The 22,236-nt window shown below is 36.9% G+C and overlaps 1 protein-coding gene across 3 annotated transcripts in view; it reads left to right on the top strand.

The window, feature by feature from the left end:
- Window positions 1–21,375, top strand: part of ints8 (integrator complex subunit 8) — a 23,406-nt gene extending 2,031 nt beyond the window's left edge. For all 3 annotated transcript variants that reach the window (XM_041248773.1, XM_041248774.1, XM_041248775.1), the window contains exons 3-28: window positions 1–140; window positions 640–780; window positions 855–926; window positions 1,076–1,127; window positions 1,545–1,727; window positions 2,209–2,316; window positions 2,722–2,877; window positions 3,105–3,205; window positions 5,941–6,082; window positions 7,383–7,453; window positions 7,809–7,984; window positions 10,168–10,298; window positions 11,839–11,949; window positions 13,197–13,398; window positions 13,654–13,775; window positions 15,125–15,309; window positions 15,525–15,558; window positions 16,244–16,303; window positions 16,595–16,656; window positions 17,293–17,411; window positions 17,569–17,672; window positions 18,470–18,520; window positions 18,752–18,825; window positions 19,921–19,985; window positions 20,573–20,616; window positions 21,172–21,375. The exon at window positions 1–140 is cut by the window's left edge and continues 35 nt beyond it. In XM_041248773.1, the coding sequence (XP_041104707.1) occupies window positions 1–140; window positions 640–780; window positions 855–926; window positions 1,076–1,127; window positions 1,545–1,727; window positions 2,209–2,316; window positions 2,722–2,877; window positions 3,105–3,205; window positions 5,941–6,082; window positions 7,383–7,453; window positions 7,809–7,984; window positions 10,168–10,298; window positions 11,839–11,949; window positions 13,197–13,398; window positions 13,654–13,775; window positions 15,125–15,309; window positions 15,525–15,558; window positions 16,244–16,303; window positions 16,595–16,656; window positions 17,293–17,411; window positions 17,569–17,672; window positions 18,470–18,520; window positions 18,752–18,825; window positions 19,921–19,985; window positions 20,573–20,616; window positions 21,172–21,288 (2,823 nt within the window). In that variant the 3' untranslated portion in view covers window positions 21,289–21,375. The remainder of the gene's footprint in view (window positions 141–639; window positions 781–854; window positions 927–1,075; window positions 1,128–1,544; window positions 1,728–2,208; window positions 2,317–2,721; window positions 2,878–3,104; window positions 3,206–5,940; window positions 6,083–7,382; window positions 7,454–7,808; window positions 7,985–10,167; window positions 10,299–11,838; window positions 11,950–13,196; window positions 13,399–13,653; window positions 13,776–15,124; window positions 15,310–15,524; window positions 15,559–16,243; window positions 16,304–16,594; window positions 16,657–17,292; window positions 17,412–17,568; window positions 17,673–18,469; window positions 18,521–18,751; window positions 18,826–19,920; window positions 19,986–20,572; window positions 20,617–21,171) is intronic.
- Window positions 21,376–22,236: the final 861 nt, after the last annotated feature.

Here is a 22,236-nt window from a genome sequence, read left to right as displayed (position 1 = left end):
GAGCAGGCCTCCAAACCCTCGGTGAATGAGCAGAACCAGGTCCAGCCTCCAGCTGATAACAGGAGGAATCGGACCTTAAAGCTTCTGGCTCTGAAAGTGGCCGCCCATTTGAAATGGAATTTGGACGTGCTGGAAAAGGGGTATAGGACGAAGGACTGGTTCTCACTTTATACAGTTAGAGCATCCACTATAAATGGGCTCCAGTGATATGCTGTCCCATCTCATTCATTGAGATGCCACCATTTCCTTGAAAGCATCCAGATAAACAAGCGTCCAGATCTCGTCTGTTGTTTATTTTTGTTAATCAATCTGCACAGTAAATCAGGAAAACTGGAGAGAAACCTACAAACTGAGGTCAAAGTGCCAACATGCAGGCCTCTAACTTTGTTCAAGGGCAAACAATTTATTTATGAAAGATGAAAATATATCATTTTTTCTTACTACTTTAGGCACATTACCGTCTTTTTTTTTTTTTTTTTAAATATGGAGCAAACCCAGAATTAAGCAGTCGTCGCTGTTTATTTATTTTTCCTGATTTGAATCGAAGAATGTTTCATACCATGTATGTGAATAGATTTCCGTTGCAATTGGATATTGTTTTATAATTTAATGTATGTACACTGTTTTTTTTTTTCTTAGTTTGTCCATCGCAGTGCTGAACATGCTTGTAAATGAACTGCTGTGTGTCAGTAAAGTACCTCCTGGCGTTAAGCACGTGGATTTGGACCTTTCTACCTTGCCTCCCACGACCGCTATGGCTGTGCTTTTGTACAACAGATGGTAAGATGTGCTGATTTATTGATGTCTTTTACCAGTAATAGAGAAGTGCATTTTTAATGTCTTGTTTTTTACAGGGCTATTCGGACAACAGTTCAGAGCAGTTTTCCTATAAAGCAGGCCAAACCAGGACCTCATCAGATGAACATGTATGTTTTGGTCCTTGTACTCTTTATTTCTTCTTTCCTGCAATTTAACTAGCTTGTGCAATTTTCTTTTAAATTTTGCATTTATTACAGAGTTTCCATGCTTTTTTTTTTTTCATAATGCCAGTTTTTCTTGTTTACTTCTTTGGTAGGTTAAATCATGTACAGCAAGAAAAAGAATTAACAGAAAACATTTTAAAAGTGGTGAGTAAGATTTAAATATCTTCAGAATAAAATGCTTGTGAATGGAGTGTGAATTTGTTCTGGCATCTGAAGCACATGAATATTTTTGAAAGTCGTGACCTGTAGGAAAATGCCATTATGATTGCATTACAATCTAAATATAACCCAGATCTTTGTATGCTCTCCCCGTGTCCATAAGAAAGACCTGAAGGGAATGTCCTCCACTGCAGGCTGTTCTCTTCAGATCTGGGAGGAATCCACAACATTCTGATTATACATTGGTTCTAGACTCCAGGTCTCTCTGGACCATATAAAAGCAGACTATTCTGACATATTATCTGTGTCTGTGCAGTTGCTTGGAATTCTATTTTTTACGTTCTTCATCAAGCTATCAATTTTTTTAGTACGAAAACCTGACAGCTGTGGTTATTCCTTCAGCTTAAAGAGCAGGCAGACGACTTCATCATGGTCCTAGAGGGTGTGCTGGGTATAAAGAAGGACTTCTATGTTCACACAATGAGGACCCTGGATCTCCTGGCAGCTGAACCCTGCACTGCAAATGGGGAGACAGAGTGTTCAACTGCAGGGCTGAGAATAAGTGCAGATGAACTGCACTGTCAGGTATACCACTGCAACCACCTGTAATGTTCATAACATGCTACAGTTCATTTACTGTTTCTGTATTAATAGACAGACTCATTTATAACAGCGTAAACTTTTACCCAAAAGTTTGTGGTGCAGAATTGTTTATTAGTAACATTAATTTACCAATAATATGCTAAGCGTGGGGTATGCAGTGGAACATATGAGCCTTGAGTTAGTTATTACACTGCTCCCTCACTGTACCAGGGAACAGGTTATAAGGCAGTGTGGGCATGGCTACTGTAATAGCAGTTATTTTATCATTACTCCAATGGCACTGTCCCTTACATATTGCTCCCTGCTATAGCATTACAGTGGTAGCACAGTAATACAATAATATGCAGCTGGTTCTATTTATTGATTAATGTATTGCACACCTTGTCACTGTAAGTTAGATTAAAATAGCCCTTATTTGATAGTTGACTGTGCTGGGTGTCAGTAACTCTGTTATTTCTCTCAGGTTCGCTATGACTTGGGTACAGTCTTTTTTCAGCAAGGCTGCACAAATCCACCCTGTTATGAAAAGGCCAGGGAGCATTTCTTAAAAACCAGAGAGCTGCTTTCCAAGGTATTTCTAAAACTCAATAATAATGCAGTGGTCAAAATATATCGACACCGATCTGAACAGCGTTGTAAAGCATATGTTTCCTACTGGTTAGAAGTAGTTAATTAAATTAAAAAAAATACTTAATCAGTTTCAAAATGAGTGGGTCTTGTTAGTCTTTGAAGTGTGAGTTTCATTTCGTGTCAATTGAAATGAGTTCTGTGATCAGTGACAATCCCTTCGGGGTCTGGTCAGCATCATGAAAGCGTTAATAGGTTCTGCTCAGTTAATAATCCTGACCATGAAAGTGGCCTTTGATTTTAAATAGACAGCCTACAGTGGATGATGCCAGTGCAGCTGTATGTACTGAACCCTTATCTAAACATGTTTTTCTTCATGTTTATGTGACTGTTGCCCATTCTCTTCTAGCTTGGCGATGGTGCAGTGCATTGTCGGATTGATGAGAAGAGATTAGCAGGTTACTGCCAGGCATGTGGTGTCCTGACTGGATTGTCTGATGCCAGTGATATGCAGTCGACTCCAATGACCCAGATACACAGCTTCATCAGATCAGGAAATTATAAGGTGGGAAGTTCAATCTGATACAGACATTTTAAACCAATAACAGCTTTTATAAATAATGAATTGTGCTTTATTAGTCATTAAGGGCATGTGCAAAAACATCTTTGCTGGTAATGGGATTTTTATTTTCTTGTTGTTCATACTTAGCTTTGTTATAGTGTAGAGCCACAAACATTCATTAGCTGTTTGTGATATCTTTTTGATACATTTGTTTTTCACCACACCATTAGGGGCTCATTGAGATTTTTCTTGAAGACAACCTGGCCCTCAGTCTACCAAATCACTTCAGGCAGTCAGTTTTGAGAGAGTTCTTCCAGAAAGCTGAGCAAGGGTGAGTGTTCAATCCGAGAGTGAAGTGTTTAGTATTCCTGTGTCTAATATGATAGCCATCTCGATTAATATTGGGACATGCATCAACCTGGATTTACCCAAGTACAAAGAGAAGGTACTACTTTCAGCAAGCAGCATATTAGAAAAAGTAGGACATGGTAGCATTGACAGATCTAATCTTTTTACAAAATGTTGGTCAAAGGCAATGGAGTATATAATACCCAATAGATTAATGATTTAGCTGAGCAAAATACAGCACCAGTCAAAAGTCTGAGTACACTTGCTGGAAAGTAGTTTTTTTTCATAATTGACAATGTTTTACGTGGTATACGTTTCTGTAAATACTTGAAAATGAAAACACATGTTACAATATACAAAACAAAACATAAGGCGTATCAAAGCAATGTTCAAGAAAATTGAAAATTGTCTCCTAAATCTTGGATTCCTCAAAATAGCCACCCTTTGCCTTAATAACAGCCTCACAAACATGAGGCATTCGGTTAACAAGTTTCAGCAGGAAATCACCCGGCATGTCTTCCCAACTCTTTTGCAGCAATTCCCAGAGATGTAGGGCACTGCTTTGCTTTGACTTTTCTGTCCTTCTCATCCCTTACAAGTTCTATGAGACTGGGCAGGCCAGGTCATTAGATTGAGTTGTCCTTCACTTTCCTTCTCCGTGTGTTTCGGGTTATTATCTTGCTGAAGAATGAAGGACTGCCCAACTAGCCGTAATCCTGATGGAATGGCATGCCTCTGAAGTATGCTATGATAACCATGCTGGTTAAGCTTGCCATGGACTTGGTAAAGATCACCAACTCTGTCACCAGCAAAGCAACCCCAGACCATAACACTGCCTCCTCCATGCTTGACAGTGGGAACCACACATGCAGAACTCATCCGCTCACCCTCTCTGCATCTTACAAATACTCGGCGGTTGGATCCAGATATTTCAAATGTTGACTCATCGGTCCATAAGACCCACTTCCACTCCTCAAACGTCCAGTTCGCCGGTTTTGCAGACTCGAATGAACTTGTTCTCTGATTCTGAGGTCACCCTTGGCCTGCCTGACCTTGTTCGGTCCTCATGAGTGCCAGTTTCTTCAAATCGTTTGATGGTCTTGGCCACAGCAGTTACAGACACTTGCAGAGTTCTTGCGATTTGTCTTAAAGATTGACCTTCATTTCTTACAGACTGTCTTTTTTCTTTGCTTAACAGCGCATTTTGCCGTTTTCTGCTCTCTTACATCAGGAATGACAAACTTGTGCCTATGCTACCTATATTTATAGTAATCATGGACCCTGTTAACCCTTAGCAGTCCATTTATTCAGCGCCTGTCAGGCACGTCAGGTCCAATTTATTTTCACACGTGCTGTTTATTTTACATGCGCTGTTTAAAAACGGACCAGGTTGTATCCTGGCGTTTTAACAATGGTAACAATTGGTATAAAACAATAATTGGTAACAAAAGGTTAATTAGGTAACATGCTAGTTAACTCAGAGAACATCTAACAAAGACACTTTTATACTTGGGCCAGTGTTGTAACACTGTGTTATACACATTTCAGACTTTTAACTGACTTGGGCTTCAGACTGAAATCCCCTTGCATTGGGTGACCATTTCATTGAAATTGACAAGATTTACATTTTCATTTAAAAATTACATTTTTGAATGCAATTCACTTACGATTATCAGCTTATATAAGTACATGTATCATATAATGAGACAAGTTTATACAGTTTAAAACAGATAATCGTGAAAACCCTGGTTTCGAGCAGGTGTACTCAAACCTTTGACTGGTACTGTATATTTTGAACTTTCAAGTGTAGATGCCTATTGTTTTAACTTGCATGAACAGCAATAAGGGAATGGCCAAAGGATTTAATCATCTTGATAAGGCCTTGCACTACTGGAAGAAGCAGCTGTTTTATATAACTCAAATCAAACTGTAAAAAAAAAAAAAAACGATTTATAGTCAACATTTTTGCATAATATAATTAGGGCTTCTGTTTTTCGGGTTTATTTAATTGTTTTTTCAGTGCTTATTTTTAGCTTTTTTCGAGTTCTATGTAAATCTTTTTTTTTTTTTCGGGGCTTTCGTTTTTGATATACTGTATGAAATTAGTGTTTTTGGTTACTTTCCAAAATACTTGAGTTTTTTTTCTGTCTAAATATGTATAATCGTAACTCAACAGTACTTGCACACTTAAGTTGTACCTTCTTTCCTTTGCTGTCTTCCGCAATGAAATCCCTGTGGCCACGGGCACGATCTTCTGGGGTTTTTGTGTGTAGGCATTTTTGTACATTTCGCCACAATTCTGTTTTAAGTCCTTCGTATCTTAACTGTAATACAGCGTTAATTCTCGCTAACAAGCCTCCATCCTGATTGTAATCTTATTTTAAATCTCGCAAACTGAATCTCCAATAGAAATGTAGGAATGTGCTGTCACTCAGTAGTTGGGGCAGGTTTAAAGTATTCAGAACGAATCAATGATAGATGGAAGTCAGGAAGGTGGGACATGAATTGAAAAAAATCACTTTTTTATTATTATTTCAATTATATTTCAATATATATATATATATATCATAATATATATATATTTATATAATATAAAATATAATTAATTATTTATTTATTTTTAACGTTGTGTTTAATAAGCAATTAAGAAGGCTAAGCGCATTATATTTTCCTATGTGCAATTACACTAAACTCTGGATTGTTATCATGTTTGCCTAGGAACAAAGCCCTGAATGAAGTATGTTATAAGATTTGTGCCTGCAATGCAGTGCGTGATGTCCTGGAAGGTCAAGTCGTCAGTGTCCAATTCAGGCAGCTGCTTCTGAAACCAACAAAAGAGAAGATTGACTTTCTTCTGGAGGTAAGGGCTGTGTGTTTTGCTCTAAACACAATGACACCTTCTGGACACTAGCTTAAGTATAAACATACAGCAAGTATCAATTCAAATTGTAGAGGTTTAAAAGGCTGCCCATAAGATGTTGCAGCCTGGACCTCATTAGCCACCAGATTTGAAGGATATCCATCCAGGGCTTATCCCTCAAAATAGGAGTTTGATAGAAATCCAGGGGTGTGTCCCAGTGCTGTAAAATGTTTAAAGCTACCTATGGCTCTTCCCGGTGAGGTATAGGTTAATCAATTCGGCTACTTGTATAATAAGAACAAGTGCTAATTTTATGATGGATTATTTTTGTTAAAAAATAAATGAGATACAGAGAATATACATTAATACCAACTATAAAACACACTTATTCTTCGTTCAAGAACCACTTGGTGAACCACAGTGAGTTGTTGTGTTTTTGGTCTTGTATCGCAATACATACCTCTATCACAAATATGACATCCCTAGGCAGAACGGCACCTTGACTTTAGGATGGCTGACACACCGTAACCTCTCGGCCATGTATATATGGGACATATTCCTTCATTTCTGCTAAGCATTACCGGTAGCTAAGATTCTGTGAGTGTCGGTGGGGATCACTCGCATGTTCAGAGATATTGGAGTGCTTCTTGAAGGGTAAATGCGGTTTCTTATCTGGAGTCATTTTTGCTTGTGCGGTCCCTTGATTGTCCATTAAAGGGTTAATAACCAAGACCATTTTCTTACTGCTTTTAGCGTAATACAGAGTGGTGGTAAGTTAAATGGATTTCTAGAGTGAAAATGAATTCTATAAAACAAAAAAGTCTGCAGAATAAGGAGCTTGCTGTAGCGTTTGTTAGGGTAAGAGCTTGGTTTGTTAAATCTGTATTTCTATAACATTTTAGTTTGTAATTTCATTAATCTGAACTCTCATGGGCTTCTGTTCTCTCCATACAGTACTGTAGGTCTCAGTTGAGCAGTTTTGTGAGAAACATGTACAACAAACAACAAACATGTATTTTCTACAACAAACATGTATTTTCTTTATCTTGTACTACACTAGTTAAAAAAAAAAAAAAAAAAAAAAAAGTAGTACTCAGTTTGGTTGCTGTTTCACTTCTTGGGTCAGTTCAATCAAGTGTCTTCAAGGTTAAAGCATGGAAAATAGTGAGATTTGATCTCTTACACAAGTTGAGTAGTCCATGTAATGTACTGTGTGTATCGCTAGCCTTCGGTGTGGAGCTTTGTATTGAAATGTGGTGTTCTGAATTTATTTTTATTTTATTTTTGCTTTTTTATATAGGTGTGCACAAGGTCATTAAAAATTGAGCATCTTTCAGACTTTTCTAAAAGAAACATGGCAGCCTTTTTAAAGTAAGTGAGATCCATGACAGATTTGTAACGTAGTTGGTCATTTATTTTATAAAGAAAAACATTACAATGGCTGAATTTATTCCCGTTGTAAACCCATGTATCATAAAATACTTTTGATGAAAATGTATTTGTTTTCAGAATTTAGAATTGGTAAGGTAGTTTACCCTGCGATTTTGTAATAAATGATATATTTTGTGCAAGACAGAAAATGGTAATGCTATTCCCGATGTTTTTTTTGTGTGTGTTTTTTCACACAGTACTATGTCTCTCATGTATGTTTCACAAAGCCCAGACTCTCTCATTATGTACTGGTCAGCATTGGTTTATTATTTAACACTGCATGTGTTTGACTCAGGAACCTGTGTCAGAGTCTGGAGGACCTGCAGTTTGTCTTCATGATTTCTTCCCATGAGCTCCTAATGGTTCTGCTGAAAGATGATGAAAGGAAGACACTCATCGACCAGATAAGGAAAAGGTCCTCCTGCATCAACCTCTGCACCAAACCACTGACTTCATTTTATGATATTCCAGGTTAGTAACTTGGCAGGGCAGGAAGCGCAGGCAGTGCAGTCCAGTGGTTACAGCTTGAGGCATCTTTAATAATGGCATATATCGCAATTTAATGTTCTATCAGAAGTGTTTTGCATAATACCGCTTTGCCCTATCTTAAAGCTGCATTTCTGAAATTAGGTGTTACAATGAATTGTATATTGTTGACAAATCCCTCTCCCTACTTATTGTCAACCAGGTCTTCAAAGATAGTAAGTATGTGTTGGTCACTTCATACTTTGTTCCTTTTTAACTTTTTCAGTTTATAAAAAAAAAAAAAAAAAAAAAAAAAAAAAAAAAGCAATTATATTTTTTATATTGTAAAGGATGTATTGTTTAATTACAGAAAAATATGATAAACATTTAATATGGGATTCATATTTATTATAAAATGTAGAGGTACAGTGTTTTTGTTTGTTTTTTTCCTGGTAAGTAGTGATAATGCAGATTGGATTAGCCAGTCTTTTTCATTAAGGGTTACAGGGTAGGGGGCTCATGATCAAATCTCTCTCCAGCTCTTTGAGCTGCTTGAGGACAAGTATGGCCCTTTCCAGCAAAGATTTGACATCCAGCCCTCCTGCTGCTCCATCAATTGGTTATATTGTAACTGCAGAACAGCCCCTCTGCCAGAGAGTCAAGGAAATGATCTGGATCCTCAAGTGGATTATTCTCCAATGCCATGGCTTGTTCCAGACACTGCAAGGCCTTTTTCAAGTTCTTTTTTCCAGCCAGAAACAGGTGCTCCACCTGTGCCACTGGATCTGAACTCTGTGGGATCCGGTGGTGCAAGAACATGTCTCCACTTGAGCCAAGGAAAGCCTCTGAAGTGCCTACCACAGCAGACTTCAGGATTTCTTCTTCCAGCTATGTGATGTTGATGTTCTCAACACTAACATTGGATAGAGACTGAAACTGGGACACATCCGGAGCCGAGAAGGACTTCATCGGGAGCATGTTCTGGTAGTCAAGGCTATGCAATTCATTGCTGATCACTAAAAAGTTGTCATCCTCCTTGCGCGCTTTCAGGGTCAAATTACATTCTCAGATCCCGACATCTTTAAAGGGTGACAGGATAGAAGGAGCTGATGTGGATTTTCCTCTAGCAGTACCAGCCCGGATGGAGGTCCATGCTTTGTTGTATACAGGTGGCTGCTCTACAGCTTCAGAGAAGATTAGAAAGGAGGGGACAGAGGAGGTTCTTGCATAACTCAATGGCTGAATAGTGTTCAGACGGCATGAGTAGGAATCAAGGCAGTCCAAGGCAGGAGGTGCTGAAGCACAGCTCCCATAGTCTCTTGTATGCACTACACGTTGGGAAACTTTTCTTTCTGTCAGAGTCTTCTGGCTTCGACAAACTATAATTCCAGTGGTCTATCTTGTTAGATGTCTTCATCAGGATGCTGTTCTCCTGCTCAATCAGACAAGATGCCCTCTTCGGGTAATATATAAAGTAACAGGCAGCAGCACAGGCACTAATTTAAGCAGCTAATTTGAGTGACTTCACCTGAAATGTGGGAAGTGGCACACAAAAAATAAGCCTTTAACTTCATACGAGTACATGACCACATTGTTGAGGGAATTGTCCAACAGGCTGAAGAGGCAGGAATAAAAAAATACAGGCTTCCTCCAGGAAACTCTGGCAAACAAACCTTCTTTAATCAAATCCAAATGAGAACTGAGATCAAATGGAATAATTCAGAAAATTCCAGTCTTTTTCCTTCTAGAACACTATGTGTGTTCAACAATGGACTAGGCATGTTACCAGGTGATCTGCACATTGAACGAAAACAAGTTATGATGTAATCCATAATGATGTTTTTTGATTACTAATGATACAAATCAATGAGTTCTTCAAAATTCTGAAGGTTTAATAATGTGTGCTCGCATACACTGGCAACTGACTTGAGTCTACCAGAACTTGTTTTACTGGAGACATAAGATAAAGGACATAATACTGTACAATAGTTAATAAGGCTGTGATTCCATTAAGAGACACATAAACCAAGAGAGCTCTTTATCAGTGTAACCAGAACCGTATCATATTGACTTCTGTTCAGCACCTGATTGGCTGAGATGATCAAAGATGTTTATAATATCAAAATTTAAGATAAGACAGTAGCTGATGAATAAACTTGTATTAAACTAACATCCCTTTGTTTTTGTAGCATCAGCAAGTGTTAACATAGGTCAGTTGGAGCATCAGTTGATCCTGTCAGTAGATCCTTGGAGGATTCGGCAGATTTTGATTGAGTTGCACGGCATGACGGAGCGGCAGTTCTGGAGAGTTTCCAGTAAGGTAAAAAATCCACGTACTAACTGTTAATTTATTAAAAAATACCTATTCCCAGGGGCTCCCGAGTGGCGCATCTAGTAAAGGCGCTCTGCATGGAGTGCAGGATGCGCCCCATAGCCTGGAGATCGAACTGTGAACAAACTGTTGATTATACTTTTCGGTATTGGCTTGTACTGTCCAATTTGATGGCTTAAATAGCAAAAGTTAGCAAATGTACATTATACATAATTAACTTTGTGAACAAAATAATCATAATAAACAACTTAGTTTCACACAGAAATCAAACATTGTCAATTGTTTTGAATGCAAAAATATGCGCTTCGAAAGTTCTGCTGACAAGTTTGTTATCCCAAATAACCTGAGCTTTAAAGCCAACTGAACAAGAACACATTTTTCACTTCTCGCTCATTATGAACTGACGCTGTACCCAGCTGCACTTGGTAGATATGAATGAATGAACGATCCGTTTGCAGTCAGAGGTCAGTCATGTGAAACGACAGTGTTGAGTTGTCCACTAGTCTTTTTAATAGTTATTATCCCTTTGGTACTGGTAACAAGTGTCGAGTTACGGGTAAAGCGTGATGTTGAATTAAAGAATGAAGAGGCAGAATGCATATATTTTATATGGAGAAAATAAGGGATAATCTTTGAATTAAGCCAAGGTGTTGAGTTTATATATATATATACATAAACGTTTTTTTTTAATCTGCTGCTCTGCATTGAATCTAAAAAAATAAATAAGCTCAATAGGAATTTTTTATTATTTTTATTTTAGTAAATGTGATTTTTTTTTTACAGAACAACGTCAATCCATGAAAGAGTTTAACAGCAAACTATAATGCACAAGAACTGAGACTGGATTTAATTTAGTCTTTCATTCAAACATAAGTAACATTTGTGGGCTCCTTATGAACAAAACAAAACAAAACCAATTACGCCTTTATTTTGTATATTTATTTATTCATTCATTCATTCTTTAACCAGGAAAAAAAAAAGGATTGAGACCTAGGCCTCCTTTACAGATGTCCTGGCAAGATGACCAGAAACAGACAGCAGTAATTTCACATCCCTAAAAACAACAGCACTCTAAAAGACAATCGCAAGCTGGGATCAGAAACATTTACACTTCGATAATTCTAGGAACCTACTTAAAATCAGTCATTATTCTTCATTTAGCTGATCCATTTTAATTGCTTAGCAGAGGCATGTAAAAATAAAGCATCACCATAGTCAAACAAAGGAAAAATCCAGCTCTTTATAACACTATTTCTACTTTGAAGTGTAAAGTTTTTTCACTGTCGAAAAAGAAACCCCCTTTTTCTTTTTTTTTTTTTTTTTAAAGCTATTTTCTTTGAGAGATTTACAATATGCAGATTAAATTTCAGCAATGGCTCCAACCAGATCCCAAGAATCCCATCAATGAACGTGATACTTACATACACATACACACAGTATAATGTCAAGTGTATATAGGGTTCTGCTATAAACATTGAGCTTCACATTTTTTACATGTTCATGTTTGTATTATTGTCCTTTCTACCAGTGGGAAGTTCCGTCGGATTACAGCAGTGTGATTTTGGGCATTAAGGATCACCTTACCATGGATTTGGTTTACATTCTCATGGCTAAGGGTTTACACTGCATGGCAATCAAGGTCAGCTGTTGGTTTGTTGTTACATTTCTTTACAGGATCTTTAATTCCGTTGTAGTCCTCTTTGAGTAGTTGACCTGCTGTATCCGTCAGGCATGTATACGTTTGTGTTTTATGAGCATCAAAGATTACAAAATTGTTGTCTAACCTGGTAATACTGTTTTTTTAATGGTATTTTTACCACCCAATGACACTAGATACAGCTATCGGGCAGATTGCCTTAAACTTTACATTTCACCAGATGATTTTACAGTACATTACAATACAACTGCTTTCAGTAAATATGCACATTTGATGTTAGATCAGAAGTCTCTGATGAAACCTTGCCATTTGTTCTAATACAGCATATAGTATGAGTGTTCGCCCCGGTATTGCCATGTTTTTTGGTGTCTGGACTCTGCATATTTGTGAATGTCCAGGTCTTCATTACGTAATGGAAAGTTACAGCTGTTTTAATCCATGTGGAAGCAAGCACATTACTGCAATTCAGGGCTTATTTTTAGAAAAAAATGTCAACATATCCAAATGCTTTGCTGTTAATAGCCATTTTTTATATCAGTGTGTTGCCAGACTATCTCCTGCCAAGCTAGAGGCAAGATTTGGTAGAACTTAGAATCTGATCCTGTATATGGCTATACTGTTTAGATGCCAGGTTTCGTCCTGTAACAAAAGTTTTGGAAACCGGTGTATGAAAGAAAACATAAAAAATGTATATCTAGTAAAGCCATTTTGAATTTATAGAAAATTTAAATTGAACCGCTACAGTTTTAGAGCCACAGGCACAGATTTTTAAGTAGGATAAAGAGCAAAGAAAATATGATTCTGCATGAGTAAATATATAATACATTTTAATTTGCTTAGAAATCCTAATACAAAACTATCAAGTAAGTAAATAGGTCAGCTATTTGCTAAAAGTAAGCCTATGGGCCCCAGATAACAATTTTACTCATCTGATCCAGGCTGGAAAGTGTGTGATGATTGATTTATTTACCACTATTTATTTTTGCTTGCATTGTTCTGCTTTTTATTTTAACATTGTATAGGGGGACAATGTTAAATTATAAATTATAAGCAGAAAATTACCCCAACTAACATTCTGGAGAGAAGACTTAATCAGTAGCTGCCTGCAAACTGATATAGCAAGGAAGAACAATGTCTGATTTGTTTTGATTATTCAAATTTATAAAATGTTGTGATGTGCATACAAACGAAATGCATCTTTTGAATAGTGTGTGTTTTGTCCCCTGTAGGACTTTGTGCATGCCCGGCAGCTGTTTTCTGCCTGTCTTGAGCTGGTTACAGAGTTTTCTCCGAGACTGCGGCAGGTAATGCTGAATGAAATGTTACTCCTGGACATCAGCGTGCATGAAGCTGGTGCTGGGAGCAGCAGGGAGCGCCCTCCTCCAGACCTTGTGAGCAGGGTCAGGGGATATCTGGAGATGAGGATTCACGGTAAGAAAACACTGGGGAAGACCACGATTGTATGCATGTAGGTGACATATGGAGGCTGTGTGGTCCAGTGGTTAAAGAAACAGGCTTGCAACCAGTAGGTATCCGGTTCAAATCCCAGCTCAGCCACTGAGTCATTGTGTGACCCCGAGCAAGTGACTTAACCTCCTTGTTCTCCGTCTTTCGGGTGAGACGTTGTTGGAAGCTGATGCATAGTTCACACACCCTAGTCTCACACGCACAATTTCTGTTTCACAGATATTCCACTTCGCCAGGTTGTAGGAGAGGAGGGAGTTGCATTCATGTTGAACTGGAGAGAGAATGAATATCTAACTCTGCAGGTTCCAACATCCCTTGTACACAAAAACCCATATGTGAAGGTAAGGGCTTCAGGTGGAAAAAAATACATCTTTTGCTGTCAGCTTGTGGCAGAGTGTCCCGCCCCTTTTTGTTTATTTGTGTTTTATGTAGTGTGTTAATGTTTGTGTTAGGTATAAAATACACAGGATATAAATATGGGTTATGAGCACGAATGTTACAAAGTGTAATTTGTATTTAGACATGAGGATGGCACAATTCACGCCACGTGCGTATTCAAGTGGGTATATGTGAGCACGGGAGTACAAAGATTAATTCACCTGCTGGGATTCAAGTGAATAATTAATGGGTAATTGAATCCCAGCACAATTGTATATATAGATGCACGAAGCACTCGCTCAGGGTTGTGTGATTGGGAAGTGGAGAACGGGTGAGAGAGAGAGGAGAGTTAATTTAAAATAAAATAATAACAATTGCTATGATGTGCTGGAAGTGCCAGCGCGGTACTTGTTTGTTGGGTTCATCCATGTTTGTTTGGTTTGTGTGTTTTGTTTAAACTGTTTTTGTTTGTATTTAATAAATAAACTGAGTGCACGGCTCAGTTTTCACCCGCCAGCAAAAGCGTTTTTTGGTTTCTGTTCCTGGTTCTGACATCACCCCTGCAAAGGCACCCTTTCACACAGCTATATGATTTCAAGACATAAATATTTAGAAGCAAGATTCAGTACATGGTCAGTTTAAACATTTTGATTGTGATATATCAGTTTAGTTTTGTTTTTTATAAATGTGACCTATAATGGATTTCCGCTGTCAAAACTTAATGTCTAATGTTGTTTTACTATACAGTATATAATCATTTGTATAATTTTAAGATAAGATTTATTAACCACATAAAATGTATTTGTATTATTCCAGTAACTTTGAGGATGAATGTCTGTTTCAAACTGTACGTTTTTAAAAATTATTATTATTATTATTATTGATTGGCTTCGGGAACAGATTAGGTCAAATTAGTGTAGGCTCAAATCAAGCCAAGAAAATTACATTTAAGAATACAGAATAGAAACAAGAAAACAAAACGTTAAACGAAAGGTGGATTATATGCACAATGGTAGCAGTTTTTTTTTATATTTCCTACTTGCACCTCATCAGATTGCATTTTGACAATTGCTGTCTATTTGCTTCTCTCCAAAAGAAAAGAGCTAACAAATCAGTTTGAGAAGGACGCAAAAGTATTTCCCAAATCAAAATAAACAGTTGCCAGTGGGGAAGGAGCTCAGGAATTCTTAGTGTAGTTATCCAGATAAATGTCTTAATCCTGTTCAAGATGAAGATGTATCCAGTTTACATTACTGTATGTTTTAATTTGTTTTGCTGCTGTATCAGTTCTTTTTTTTTTTTTCATTCACAGCTGGGTCAGCTTCTGGCTGCCACCTGTAAGGAGCTCCCAGGCCCCAAGGAGAGTCGGAGGACAGCTAAGGATCTTTGGGAAGTGGTTGTTCAAATCTGCAGTCTATCAAACCAGCATAAACGAGCCAATGATGGGCGAGTCAGTCTTATAAAGCAGAGAGAGTCCACACTGGGGATCATGCCCCGGTAAGTTGTGTACTGGCACAATATGGTAGGTACATCAGTGCAGTCATCACAGTCCTTCATAGCACCAGTCGGATAGAAGCTTATAGAGAGAGGTACAGATGAGGGTTATTTCTTCTGGGGTAAGCAAACTGGTGTCTTGGTCATAACCAATTAATGTTATTTGTTGTTATATTATGTTTATCATTGAGCAAAAAACATGTTTTTTGTTTTTTTAGGAACAAATTTATTATTTTCATCAGGAAGCTAAGGGTAAGTGGTCAAAGTGTTCAGTATAATTTTAAAAGCCTGTTAGTTGGTAATAAATCAACTTCTAATATTAACCATTATGTGCAGTGGAGCAATAACATGAGTGTTTAATTCTCTGTCTACAGTGCTTATTAAAAAAAGTCTACTGTACATACATGCAAGGCTGTAGGTTATGATCATGGTACAGCCACTTGATTGGAGGTTGGAACTGCTTGTCTGCTTTTGACTGCTTTGAATATACAGAAATATTAAAGATGTGTCTTAGCAATGGTTCAGGTGAATTGAAGGTTATGTTGCATCAAATGTAATCTTGTTTATTTATTCGCCTTTCCCTTATGATCGTTACAGTGATTCTCAGATTCCGCTTGGCGTTATCTGTGCCTAGTATCCTAGTGGCGATCTCCTTTTGATGTGCCAACCTTTCAAGTGCTGGACCCATCCTTCTTAACACTATTACCAGAGGGCAGGCAGAGTTGAAAGGTCACTGTCATGTGATTTCTTTGGAACCAGGGGGTACTTGAAAGGAGTCTTTATACTAGGGTACTACAGGCTCATATAATGCCTGGTGGATTCTGATACAGAGGGGGCAAAACCATAACTATTCCTTACTGTATCAACAGAACTAAAGGTTATTTTTCAAGTATTAAATGATTTGCTTTTTTTTTTTTTTTTTTTTTTTTTTTTGTAGGAACCACTAGTTCTGACGACCCTAATCTCCTTGTTTGTGAGGCTGCATAGCATTGTTCGGGTTTGTATTATACCATCAATATTTATTATTCCACTCTGGAGAGAAATATGCCTGTACGTCTGTTCTCTATGAATCTGATAACATGTGATCTACATTCTGTGGATGTATGTCATTAACACCTGTGATATCTTACCTATTTTAATATTACCCCAGGGATATGTATGCTGCTTACATACATTGACTATAAAACTACATTGGTAACCCAGTCACACTTGAAAACAATGCTTGTAATCTCAGTGTTTTTATTTAAATAAGGATAAATAAATTAAAAAAAAAATTCTCTCTCTTCAGGATGACATTGTGAATGAAGTTACTGCCGAACACTTGTCAATTTGGCCAACAACCTTGCCTAAGTAAGCCTTGTTAGGATATTATTTATTGCCTGTACTCAGTGTGAACACCTACGTATCTTTCAGACACCAGTGTAGTTAGGTTGAGTTCTGCTTACTGTTCGGTGTTTCTTGTAAGCTAAGATTTTTCATTTTCAGGGGGAATTAGCCTCCCAACAAATTCTCAAAAGCAAATGGTTTGTACCAAAGTACTACATTTGTTTCTGGTCACTGCTTTAATTTCAAGTTTCTCTACCCAGGGTAAACTCTTGAGTTGCAGATGCATCAAACATTATTAAATCATGTGCAGTTTTAGTTTTAAAAACTTAAGAAATGATTTTATTTATCACTTCTTGAGCCCTAATATTGTTTACAGAACTGTATCAGCATGTGTTTTTTTTTTTTTTTAAACCTAATGGAAGTGGACTGTGCAGCATGTTTCTAGGCTTTTGCTGATTTTGTATTATCCTAATGATAATCTCCTTGAATTTAAATATTTATTTTAGCCTCTAACTCGCAACAATGAGTGTAGCTTCCTAATGAGGATATTGATTCTGCGTCCTTGTTCTGCAGTGAAAGAATGCCACCTCTTTACTCCTGTGTAGAAATATGCCCGGTCCTCCTATCCTTGACCAAGCCCTGCTTGCTTGCTTTTCACAGCTTGCAGTCTGTAGATGTGGAAGCTGTTGCAATCACAATGAAGGAGCTGGTCAACTATGCCCTGACTCTGAACCCAAATAACCACTCCTGGCTCATCACACAGGCTGATATTTATTTTGGTAAGACTTTGTAAACGCATGCTTTGACTTTGTTTTACCTCACTAAGAGTTGCATGACTGAAAGGTGGTTTAAAGGCTGTGATTATAATGCATGCATTCTAATTCGTGCTCATGAAAAATGGCAACCATTGTATGTCTGCTTTTTTTTTTTTTTCAGTAACCAATCAGTACTCTGCTGCTCTGCACTTCTACCTTCAAGCTGGTGCTGTCTGTTCAGACTTTTTCAATAAGACTGTACCTCCAGACGTCTACACAGATCAGGTAGTTTTCTCTTGCTGTATGTGTCAGTTTAAAATGCAGTACAGGATAAACAATAAATGTTATGTGCACACAAGTGAAAATAATTTGGTCAAACCTCAATCTAGACATTATATCTCAGAAACACAATAGTCATGATGGGGAAACTTGAAATGAAGTAGATACTAGACAAACTAGCGCAATAGCTTTTATTATAAACTGGTAGTGTGTATGTTACAGCGTCAGGAAGCTTAATCTTTAATAAAACAGGGCGTGGCAGGGAAAGCCATTGCGCCTTCCCTTGAACAGTTTGAGAGCCTCTCTATTATACCAACAAAAACACACTTGAATTGAGATCAAGAAAATGGGACAGCTTCCTTTTGAAGAATGCATGTCCAGTGCGTTCTAGCTGTGGGTGTCTAGTTTTGGGGGGTGGTTCCTATCATTTGTTTAGAAGACCAATGTAAGTGGTTCAGCTTGAATATCAACTTGTGGGCTCCCAATATATTATCCATTTGCATGCTTAGCCACTGCATACCATGGATGAAAATAAGACTCCCATTTCATAGCAGTCTGATCCTGGTTCTAATGTGAGGTAAATAGAACACCTGAGCTTGTTGCCTGTATAATGTAGCAAATCAAGATCAAAGTAAAACCTGGGATGGCTACAGTGTGGAATAGGAGTGTTGCTTCCATCCCTGCATACTGCTTTGTCGTCATTTAGCTAAGGCCATGTTCCCCTTTGAATTTTAGGCGATGGAATATTGTCATCAAGCATGTTTATTTAACTACCCGGGTCAAAGTTTCTAATTTCTTTGCAGGTTCTGAAGAGAATGATTAAGTGCTGTTCTCTGTTGAATTGCCACACGCAAGTAGGTACCACATTTCTGCAAGCCTTTAAAAGTACTACATAACTAACATGTATATACCTCTCTTCTTAGAGTGTACTGGCAGAATATGTTATAAACTATTTTAGTCAGTGATATCTTTCATGTGATTTTACTTACTAATAATAATCTGGTGGGGTTTTCATTACTGAAAATTTCAATTACTTGCTTGTGCTACTTTGCATAAAGTGCCTTTCCTCTTTCTGTTCTGTATAGGTGGCAATACTTTGTCAATTTCTCAGGGAAGTTGACTATATGACTGCATTTAAGGCCTTACAAGAGCAAAGCAGGTAGGACTGTTTTTGGAATCATCTTTTTATACATATGAATTATACATATATATATATAATATATATATGTTTATTATATATACATAATATATATATATATATATATATGTTTTATTTAATATCTGTATGATCACGCTAATGAGGACCTTGGCTAATGTGGACCCCAGAAGTCCAAACTGATTTATAGTCCATTTTATCTTAAGGTTGTCGATTTCCACACAGGTGAGTGTAATTATTACTGAAATCAGTGGCTGTGTAAGCACCATAGATAAGAGCAGCGCTCCAGATAAGCTGCGTACTGGGGGCTTTACAAGTTGAAATAAATGTTACACGTGATATTTAAATTGAGTGCATAAAGAATACACATATCAATTTTGCTGCACAAGCTTCTTGCGGTAGCTAGAGAATGGATTGTTGCCTTCCTGGGAATTGCCAGAAACATGTGACCAGTAAGTACGGGTTTCAGTAGAAAAGGCTAGCAGTAAGGAATACAGTATTATCGTTTCTTTATTTGCATTTGTGCAGTATCGGTAGTTTTTAATATTTTTCGGACAGTTTTTTTGGGAGGGTGTTTGTCGATTTGGAAAGGGAGAGCACATGAGACTGAGAAAGGAAGATTTACAGAAAACAGCTATAAAAACAGCCTAGTACTAGTGGGAGAAGACTCGGTGAACGCAGTAGCTAACTATACCAAGTAGCAACTTCTCGGACTATTATATTAAAGCAGGACTTCAAAGTTTTGTACAGTAGTTCAAATTAACATTAAGTTCACATGTAACGCTCTAGTTAATGCATACTCCTTAAGGTAGCTTTAAAGTCTGTACTGTATTTATTGGAAATACTTTTGACTAAAAGGTAATGTTGCGTTTTACACACCCAGAATAGTTTACGCAGTGTTTAAATTGGAGGGTGAATTATTCGGTGACCCAAAACTTACCTGGAGCGCTGACTAAGAGCATATTTAAGTTACCAAAGGTCTATCATACAATTTTTAATTTTGACAAAATATAAATTGAGACTCAAAAACAAAGAAAAGACAAATAATCTAACCCGTGTTCAGTTCAAACTGGTTCAGTCTGCTGTACTGTATTTCAGTCATGATGCCATGGACTCATTTTATGACTACATCTGGGATGTGACCATTCTGGAGTATCTGACTCGTATCCTTTTCTTATGAAGATCCAGGAGGCAAGATTGATATCGCTGTTCTTTCATAAACCGAATACTAATAAATAAGAACACAGTTTGCTTCCTACTGTAATATATTTAAGAAATGATTTCATTTGGAGTGTAGTGCACAGGATAATAAACTTTCCAAATGAGTTAATGAATAGTTTTGCTTTTCATTCTTGGATACCTAATATATCTAGACATTTTCACTTTTGCCTAACCCTTTTCTGCTGTAGTCTCCATGGTTGGCATTACAGGTCATTACAATATATTGGATTGTTATTGCCTTTATAGATGTCGATTTTATTGTCCCCAGCTAGAGATGCATATCCCTGGTGACTGGGATGTTGTGTGAGTGCAGTTCACGTGTTAATAAAATAAAGTTAATTGGAGCAAATATTCAGCTGTGCCTGGTAGATGCAGCATGTTATATTTCTTATTCCCCACGAGCCTTGTTTGGATTCTAGAAATCCTTTTCTGGCCAAGAAATTAAAAAGCCCTAGTCTTCCCTTCCTTGCTTATGATTTTCAGAAATTAGTATGCTTTTTATTAAATATTTCCTTGATGAAAACATAAGATATACATCATAAAAGAGGAGAGGCTGAAAAAAGACAAATAGCAGTAAGTATTATTTTATATTCAGTTTTTTTAAATAACTATTTTAACAATTGTATATTTATGAAGCTGTCTAATACTGACAGTGACACCAACAGAAAAGGTTTGTTAACATCAAACCTATTTTATATGAAACCATTTTTATTTATAACATGCAAGTTAAGTGATTTGTGTATTTGTTAAATGTGCAGTAGTCTCCTAAAATACAGCATTAGGTTTCCAATGTAGACTTTAAGTGTCAGACTTGATGAAGGCCATACGTGAAGTTTGTTGCCTAAGTGCTGATTTTTGGTAAATGTGGCCTCCATTCAATTTCAATGTAAAAGTAAAACAAATTAATAATTTATTGAAAGTATATTCTGGTCTGCACAAATAAGTGAATGTATTTCAATACCAGAAATAAGGGTTTAAAAAAATATAATACATATTGAAAATATTACTGATTCCTGTTTGCCTTAACAGATGATTAATTTATGCATTTTTAAATGTTTCCACTGAACTTTCTGACAAAATTAAATACTTTTAAGATGTTACTGCTGATTTGCTTGGTTATGTTTTTAGATCAAAGCTATTGGGCAAACAGAACTAAATGCCAGTAACCCAGAGGATGTGCTACAGCTTGCTGCCCAGAAAAGGAAGAAGAAATTTCTCCAAGCAATGGCAAAGTTGTATTTCTAGAATTCTTGATCGATTTTGGCTACTTGAAGAAATGTGAATAAAAGAAACATTTGTATAGATAAAAGAAGAAAAAAAATCCTAACATTTTTTTTTATTTTTTATGTTAGAAAATAAACATTAAAACAAATGTTCTGCCAGTGCTTATTTACATTTTTACAAAGTACATTATTATCACATGTTCTAATCTAGTATATAACCACATATCACAGCCTGACAAAGTGAAGAAAATAACTAGTGTGCTAGTTACTGATGCTCTGCATCGTTAACTCTTGAGGTTTAGATTCCAACTACAGTTGTTGTCCAAGTTCAGCCTTAAATTGTGAGGAACTACTGGACAAGAAGGCCCTTTATTAAATAATGTAACTTGAAGGAAAGCTGACGTTTAAATTTACTCCAGCTGAACACTTCTATAGGGGGGCAGGGGTTGGCTGTTAGATATAAAAAGCGTGAAATATAAATAAATATTGACATTTAATTATTAAATACTTGCCTTTGGCAATGAGGTTAAGTTAAGGGTATTTAGGGGTAAATTCTTACACTGTTACGTATATTTTTACAAATAAACATTTGTATATAAAAAGCCTAACAAACATTTACAAAAACAAAAACCAAGCTGGAATTACATTTTATCACAGCATTTACAAGTTGTATAAATATAGGAGTTTGTCTTTAAGCTCAGACATACTTCCCACAATTACAAAAATAAAATATCTTCAAGTTTCCCAGGAATTACATAAATTCACAAGAATAGTATCTAAAACATTACCTAGACCTGGCTCGTGTAAAATTCAAAATTGAGAGGAAAATAGTCGGTAGCTTTTAAAGGTATCTCATTCAAGGATTTACAGAGCAACACTGTTAAAGACATAATACACTGTTACTGGCCACAAACCTGCTGAAATATGTTGGGGGTAGGGGATAGTGTATACCCTTGTATAAGCTTTGTTG

This window comes from Polyodon spathula, chromosome 4 (genome assembly GCF_017654505.1).
Source record: "Polyodon spathula isolate WHYD16114869_AA chromosome 4, ASM1765450v1, whole genome shotgun sequence".
NCBI lineage: Eukaryota > Metazoa > Chordata > Actinopteri > Acipenseriformes > Polyodontidae > Polyodon > Polyodon spathula.
The sequence above is the reverse complement of the archived record's forward strand: the minus strand, read 5'-3'. Positions and strand labels throughout refer to the sequence as shown.